The 8,362-nt window shown below is 36.1% G+C and overlaps 1 protein-coding gene across 1 annotated transcript; it reads right to left on the minus strand.

The window, feature by feature from the left end:
• Window positions 1–356: 356 nt before the first annotated feature.
• Window positions 357–7,995, minus strand: LOC107808350 (tricalbin-1). The gene is made up of 9 exons (XM_016632861.2): window positions 6,846–7,995; window positions 5,623–5,864; window positions 4,614–4,632; window positions 3,790–4,016; window positions 2,800–2,909; window positions 2,580–2,678; window positions 1,708–2,152; window positions 1,345–1,591; window positions 357–588 (listed from the first exon to the last, which is right to left on the minus strand). Exons 1-8 carry the CDS (start codon window positions 7,646–7,648, stop codon window positions 1,503–1,505), a joined length of 2,034 nt encoding a protein of 677 aa, XP_016488347.1. The 5' UTR covers window positions 7,649–7,995; the 3' UTR covers window positions 357–588; window positions 1,345–1,502.
• Window positions 7,996–8,362: the final 367 nt, after the last annotated feature.

The raw sequence follows: 8,362 nt of genomic DNA on the forward strand, positions 1-8,362 counted from the left end.
AATACTTGCTTGATCTTTAGTTTCGTTCTAGTCAAAATACTCTACCACATGCAACATTGACAGTATCGTCATATCATAATACGGTTGTCCTCTTACCACTTTAAGAATGAAGAGAAAGAAAGGTTAGGCTGAAGAGGACAGAATTATAACTATTTTCACTAGTTTCAATGGCATAGTAGACTCTTAGATTGAATCTCTTGTAAAGAGAAAACATCAGGCCACTAAAGTTGGGCAGTTCACGACACATGGTGAACCACGGCTAAAATAACTTAAATCACATTAAAGTCAAAGTTCAGTGGCTGAATCCAACTCTGCAACACACACACACACACAGAGACAGAGAGAGAGGAGAGAAATTTTACCAGATGAAACAAATACCTAGAAGAAGGGGATGGCCAAAATTTGCCGCTAACAAGAATATATACCTCATTGTAAAAAAAAATATATTTGAATGTTCTCTTTTATGTGTTTGGGGATCCTCTTCATTTGCTTTTGGAGGTTGTAGGGGGGAGAGGGTTTGAGTATTTGATCTTGTTAAAATGTTAGTGTACAACAGTAGACAGAAAATGGAGGAATCGGTTGCCCAGCCTGCCACAGCAAACAAAAGAATAAGCAAATTTAGTTCAGAGCTCAGGAATTAAAGAAACACAACTTAAGACAACAAAAGTAAACCAAGTTATGTTTTCATGAAAATAATTATCCTGAATGAATATATTTTTTCCAGTGTTAAAATCCCTATTTTCCTAGAAGAATTCCTCGTGGATATGAATCTGTCATATGCAAATCCATGTTTTGTGTTATCCACCAATTGTTAAGTCATACTATATTCTTCAAGGATATAAATAACTATCGAAGTGATAAAATTTTGAAACTGAAACACCAAGAAACAATGGTAAATCTGCTAATTTATACAAGGAAATAAGAAATATGTTGGTATTTTTCAATCTGAAATTAGATCAAATTGTACGCTCATATTGTCAATATTCAAGATTAACATTGTAGTTGTCATGCTAATTTTTTATGTTAAATGTTAGCACATTAAGTTCAAAGTTCATTCGGTAATTACTTGTTTAAGAGCCTCTAGGCTACCCAACAAACATACTCTTTCAGTGGCACCATGATATAAATTACACTACGTAAACCACCCGCTGGAATTTCAAATTCACCTTCTCCTATATTTGTCATTGGTTGCTAATTAGTTGCAGAGAAACTGGTAAAGAGCAGATACTAAAGTTCTTAGCCAAAAGGCCGACAACATATACTGCAAGAGGTAGAGAAATGAGTTTAAGTGACAAATGCATGTGGAATAGTGAGTTAAGGTATAGAATCAGAAGACCAACATACCTCGAATGGAAGAATGACAAAAGGCACGAACTATGATAAAGTTTCCGTTCGGGCAATCCCAGAGTGGGGACAACTGTGTGGTTTTGACAGAATCACCCAGCAGAAGCTCTATATTGTATTCTTTACTAGGTGGTATCAATTTTATTTTGTTTCATATATCAGGGATTGAAAATGCTAGAACCACTGACATTGAGAGCAATTAGAACTGAGATACTTGTGATAACCGCAAGCCAAAATAGGGCCAATTCTGCAAATAAGAGGTGTTAAATGAGACAAGCAAGAAATGAGAAGAACTCTTAAGCATTTCCTAGGAGAAAATAAAATTGAAATTTGAACTATCCAGAGCAATTCAATGCAATTTACCTCCGAAATTTTCAGGGGTATCAGAATTTTGTTGTACAGGTTTAGCAGGAGTACGTTGTCTTGATGCTGACACTCTAGTTTTAAAATCATCTACAGTTTTAATATTGCCTGTTTCAGATGCCACGATCCCTTGGAATTCCTCACTGACAATTAACGCTGCTAATAAATCCACAAATGATTCTTTATCTGTTCCACTAGACACAGTCTTTCCACGCTGCTCATATACAGCAGCATCTCGTTCATCAAAGTCGGATAATTCATCATCTGAAGCATCCAAATCCAAGGACCTTGCTTCAATCCTTTCATCTTCTTCATCTTCGACATAAGCTTTATATGTCAGTCGGAGTAAGACCTCTCCTACAGGCCTTGGTCCCAGTAGTCCCCAGCCTCTGATGACCACAATTATGTCTGTCGGTACAGTATCTTCAAGAGATCCCAGATCAACCTAGAAATAGCAGTCATCAGCAGGATACCTTTCTAAAAATTGTAAGTTACCCTCTTTTTTATTCTATAAATCACAAAAACCTCTACCACTAATTTTGACCCATTCTCACCTAATATTGCAGATTTCAAAGATAGCACTAAGCACAAAATTATTTCAAAGTCTAGCAGTATCCACAAAGTTTTAATAAGTTCCAAGCAGAAGTTTGTAACTTCGCTGATACTTGACTCATATCTGAACTTAGTAAAGAAAAACAAAACAGAGAACGCAATCCTCATACAATCTAGTAAAGAAGAATTACACCTTCTAAGCATATTTGTTTCATTGCAAGAATCATCTTTAGCTCTTCGCCCCAGAAAACAAGAAATTAGATGGATCACCTTTGAGCAACAAAGACAACAGATAATATTTGCATGTACAGGATGTTTACCTCTCCTGCCCCAATAGTAAAATCTGTAAATCCAAGGGAATCCTTTGCTTCTATATATAGCTTTTGTTTCCTGGGGTTTGTGACAAACATGTGAAAATCCTGCCAAAGAACAAAGAAAAAATGGGCAACAGATGTATGAGTTACAGCAAAAGATTAAGCAAGCCGACCGACAAATAAATCCTACCACTATATCAGGCCAACAGATCTAAATTTAAATCACCTGATTCCATATAGGCTCTCCAGGAGGTCCAATTACAGTAGTTTGACTGTTTCTTTTGCTGCGTATTACTTGATCTCCAAGTCTTAGAATAACATATGGATCAGTTTTGCCTGAATGACAGAGTCCAGGAGAATTTCACAAAGAGAGACATGGAAAAATAGAAGAGGAAATTACATTTACAGAAAACAAGTAGTATTCATGAAAGAAATGAGGCCTACAAAACCCTTATGTGATAACCTGATCTAAACATCTTATGTGCAAGGCTCTCCATGTGCTAACCTAGCATCTGGAAACAAAAGTTTTTGTTTTTATTTTTTTGATAAGTACCTAGCATCTGAATCCAGGCATGGACATCAATGAAGTCGCTGTTTCTTGGTGGTGGCCAATGTCATTGAATCACATAAAGAACATACTTTCTGATAAACTTGAGACAAAGGTTATATATGTGCACCCAAGCCGTGGTTGGCACTTAAAAGAAAAGACAAAAGGGAAGAGGTGGGGGCGACAGTAATTTAATGGAATCACTCATTTCTACCAAACTTTAGCTACGAAATTATTTTATATTTGTCGGTGAGCATAGTCAAAAGTCTTCACATTTCCTTCTTTACAATGTGATTCATTTGGTACTGTTTTCTTAATCAGTGATTTCATCCTGTAATTATTCTATTTGAAAGAAGAATGATAAATTATGCTTCCACTGGTTCACTATGATTACAGCACCAACTATGAGTCCCCAAATGGATGGCTTTTATATTCACTTAAAGTAGTTGTTCATGCAATGGAAGTCACATTATTTAGGATCTTCGACTGATTTTCAAACAAATACCCTTTTTTCTTTTTTCTTTCACCAGATTAGAATATGTACACAGCATTTTCTTACTATTAAAAGAATATGAAGAAACGAATTGACAAGTTTTTAGTGTTACAAAGAAGCAAAAATCAGAACTAGGAAAGATTGATGCCACTGATGATAGATGAACAAATTCATACCATAGATGATATAAGAAAGTTTCCTTGCATCAACAAGAGTCACTGATAGTTCTCCAGCAAAGTCCCTGTTTCCTTCTTGCATTTCTCCAGCCTTCACTTCATTTTGACCAGACTTAACATCATTTGGAACAGGGCCAACTGCCTTCCCTTTCTGAAAATCCAAAACAATTTTTTTCGGTCGGACGAAAAGACGAGGTAAATCCTCAGTAAGAAGTTTCTTCAAAAACCTGAAATATCCATAGAAGAAATAAGAACTCACACTCACTGCTGCAGTGGAAAATGAGATAGTTCCATAGAATATTGTAAATTGAAAACAAGACGGGCAAGAAATCAAGAATGAATATGATGCTAGAACTATCTAGGCCTAGAATTAAATATAAAGAAGATCCGTGCTAAAGCACCAAATGCAACCATTAGTCATTACCATAGACCATTTCAAATGACCAGAGATTTCCAAAAGAATCAGAGAGGATAAATGGGAAGCATGAGAGAAAGACAGAAAGATAGAGGCCGAGGGCTTCCTTGGAATAAAGATAATGTGGCAGATTCTCAAGAGAGTCATACATGATTGATGACAACTGAACATGACCTATAACTTGAAATGCAAATGGTTTTTTTAATTGTAAAACTGAAAGAAGCATATGTGACTGCATAAGGTCTTAGGGGTAAAAGCGGTCGTGGAAAGCATTCTTCAATGAGCTGACTTATCCCCACCAAAAAAAAAGGACTCTTCAATGAGCTGGCAATTGGGATAAACAAACTGAAACAGAATACGCATGTGTAATAAAAACACAACAGAAGATGATGGATAAAATACTACTTACATTGATAGAACAGGAATTGCTGGTGTTGCCCAAATACATGCAAGAAAAAAACATAAATATGTGAATATCCTCATACTGGCCACATCAATAAAGTCACTCGCCTAGTTTATAAAATTATTTTTGGTATCGTTATCCCATTTTAGATCCGTGAAAAGAAAAATAAACAATGGGCAATTAATGATGACAACTCGGCCTCAGTAAGTAATCAACATTTGGTAACTACATATTGGAGATCTCACTTCACAGCAACTCAACAAAAAAGAGCTGGTTTTCACTAATAAAAAAATCAGGTTTTATGGCAGAAGAATGCTAGTTAGGGAGATGAGTCCATAGAGATGATTATGCAGAGCAAGAAAGAAAACTAGAAAAGAAGAATGCAAATATGTTTCATAATCTTCAAAAGTATACCTAATCGGTGCTAAAGACTCGTATGAAGTTCCTAAAATTACATTACAGTACTCCATACGAATTAACTCTATGGAGTTCATCCATAAGTCTTAAAGAATATGTTCCAACAATAAAAATTTGAAACCCATGATTAAACTCACAATCTAAACACTTTTTCCACTCCATAAGTCACTGAATGGCTCACTCTTCTCTAAGAATTGAGCGCTAACAAAAAGAAAGTCAAAGAGGTTTCAAAAGAAACAAATTAAACACAAAAGAATGGTGAAACTTTTGTTACACTTTAAAAAAAAATAAAAAAAATGGTGAAACTTTTATAGGTAAAATCTTGAATATATCTGCTTTAAAACACTATTTAATATCTAAATCATTTGGGCATGCAATAACAACAACTATGACTCAATCCCAAGCAAGTTAGAGTTGATTATATTCACTGTCCATGTCAAACCATCTAAATTCATCTTAGTCCAATATTAAAAGAATAAAATTAATAGGAAAACACTAGAATATCTCTATATTTTCTTCTGGCATTAAACACCAAGATTCTTATCTGTCACATGATTCATCTCACAGATAATAGCCCTAACGATTGAATTTCACATACCCATTAGGTTGAACAAACGGAATGGTGACAAGTCAAGCTTTATCTTCGGAAGGGAAACAAAAGCCCAAGAAACCGCTCCAACCCAAGGCTCTGTTTGTATTAATCGTAACTTGACCCAGAGTTCACCATCAATGTCAAAGTTCCGAACACCGACTGGTACAACAATGGGGATAACTCCAAATTTTAGTGACAGCATTAAAAGCATACGAGCACCACCAGTGTATCGGAGACCTATCTGATACCTAGGCAGCATTAAACAATGCACAAATCAGTTGATACATTTAATGAACTTTCACATAACAAAAAAGGTAAGGAGTTGTATTTTTATCATGTCACTTTGATTGGAGCTAGAGAACTTTGTAGCACAGAGAAAAGTAGAGAAGGTCATAGCTATACACATGTTCTGATTTCAAATAATGAACCAAAATTTATGGAGTTGAGTTGAATAATCGGTAGTAAAATGAGACAGAGCATATGAGGAGAGCCAAAATTTGGTTGGAGATGTCCCAAAAAAAATACTTCCCTGGTTCAGAATCAGGATTTTCTGGGTCAAGAGGATGCTTAAGTATATTGATAGCAAACAATGTTCTATGAAGTTTCATAACATTATCCTTCAATTTGTAAATCCGAAACTACCTTGGCACAGAATGGAGGTAACTAATGTATAGCTCCACTACAAACTTTATCGAGGAAAAGACAGGTCGTAATTATCAGATTCAAATTTCTCAAGGAGCTAGTCTAATTTTTTTTTTTCTTTTTTTCATCACTCTCACCTAGTTTAGTTGTTTCTTCAATAGAGTGAAAGCACCACTATATCGAAAGAAAACATTCTCCTCCTAATTAAATGATGTACCTATATTTTCCTTCTGATTCTGGACGTCAACTGAAATAAGGAACGAAAGATAAGGATAAATAAGGACCGAAAGCTAAGGAGAAAATATCAACTCGATAGCTTTCAACCGAAATAATTTCACAAGGAAAGAGCTTTCTCTAATACTCTAATAGAATGTTGTGTGTATAATTCTCTTTTGATTCTAGACCTCGTCACAACTGAAGAATGCAGGCTAAGGAGAATATAGCAACTTAAAGGCTTTCTTTCAACCAAGGAAATCAAACAAGTAAAGAGCTTTTCTAATTTTAAATTCAACCTTTTTTCCTTTTACAGTTAGGAGAGTTTTTTCTATATCAAACAAGCAAAGAGCTTTGCAAGAAATGTTACTCACTGCAAATCATTGACTCGACGAGAAGTTCTGCGCTCGACGCTCCTAACAGAAAGAGGCTCATCCCCGAGCGAAAATTGCTTAATCTCAACTCTCTCTACATAATCAGGCTTCTTCAAATTATCAATAACAGGCTGAAGCAAACCGATGATCCAATTCTCAATGCCGCCTCTATAGACCTTCCACAACTTCCCTAACACCATATTTACCCACTCCACTGATTCTTTCCTTTGCAAATCCTTCTCTAACAATGACGAAAGATTCATTGGGACCCGCGGCCACATCCCCTCGGGGTTCCCTCCATTCCCCCCTCCCTTAGAACTACTTTTTCTTGAAGTCCAAACCTTATCAAAAACAACACCAACAAAGAAAAACAAAGCAAAAAGCCCGAAAACGCCTCGATTAATTGGAGGTGAAGGTAATGGATGCATCACCCCTAATTGAGTCCTTAACTTATCTACAAAAGGGTCTTCTTGAAAACTAGCAAAATTGTTACTACTAGAACGACTAGTAGAAGCTTCTAATTCATCAGAGACACTTGTAGAAGGTTCTAATTCATCAGAAAACCTCTTAATTAGAATATTTCGAGCTCCTCTTGTGGCAATACTATTTGTAATATGTACATCAAAATTATGGTGGTTTCCACCACCATTCACACAACAAGGTCGAATTGCCCATTTAGTAGAAACCCAATTGAAATCCAAATTTGAGCCCAATTTCCTCAAACCCCTTCTCTTCCTTGTTGTTGCGAATAGTGAATTGCGAGAGAAATCAGGCGTAATAGCGGAAATTGATTCAAAAACCATTAATTACAAAAGAACCAGAAGACTTTGGAGCTATAATTAACAGTTGCTGAATTATACAGCGAAGTGCTAGTAAACATGAATCCAAAACTCAGATTGCAAAAGCTAATACTAGTTTTGCTCAAACCAAAGGGAATTGAAAACAACATTAGAAGCTATAGAAATCTTAGTCGATGCATCAGAAGCTGAGAAGAAAACTCTGTGTGTGTGTGTGAGAGAGAGAGAGAGTAATAAGGAGAAGATAGGGAGAGTGAAAAGGCCAAAAGGCAAAAAGGAGGAAGAGAAAGTGGGACGGTACAAATGTGGTATAGGGAATAGGAATCAGGATTGATTCTGATTCTGATTTGATTACAGGGTATTTTCAAGGCCTCAAAAATTTTGCAATCTCAAACAAAAAATCCACATTACACAAACCGTCCAACGTGTGAAAGTACACCCCTTACCCCACCCCCACCCGACAGAATTGAAGAAGAATTCAGGAGAATTTTCTCTATATTTTTTTATGATTCAAACGTATGTACAGCCAATTGTATAAATACACTGAAAAGGAATCTATTTTCTAACTACCTAGCCAGTTGTACAATTTCTACTAGCTGTCTTGTACACTTTCCAGTTATTACGGGGTTGCACCAAGGGTTTGCGCTCAGCTCATTCCTATTTGCTCTGGTGATGGATGCACTGATTCATCATATTCAAGGGGAGGTTCCATGGTGCATG

Source organism: Nicotiana tabacum, chromosome 16 (assembly GCF_000715075.1).
Source record: "Nicotiana tabacum cultivar K326 chromosome 16, ASM71507v2, whole genome shotgun sequence".
Taxonomy (NCBI): Eukaryota; Viridiplantae; Streptophyta; class Magnoliopsida; order Solanales; family Solanaceae; genus Nicotiana; species Nicotiana tabacum.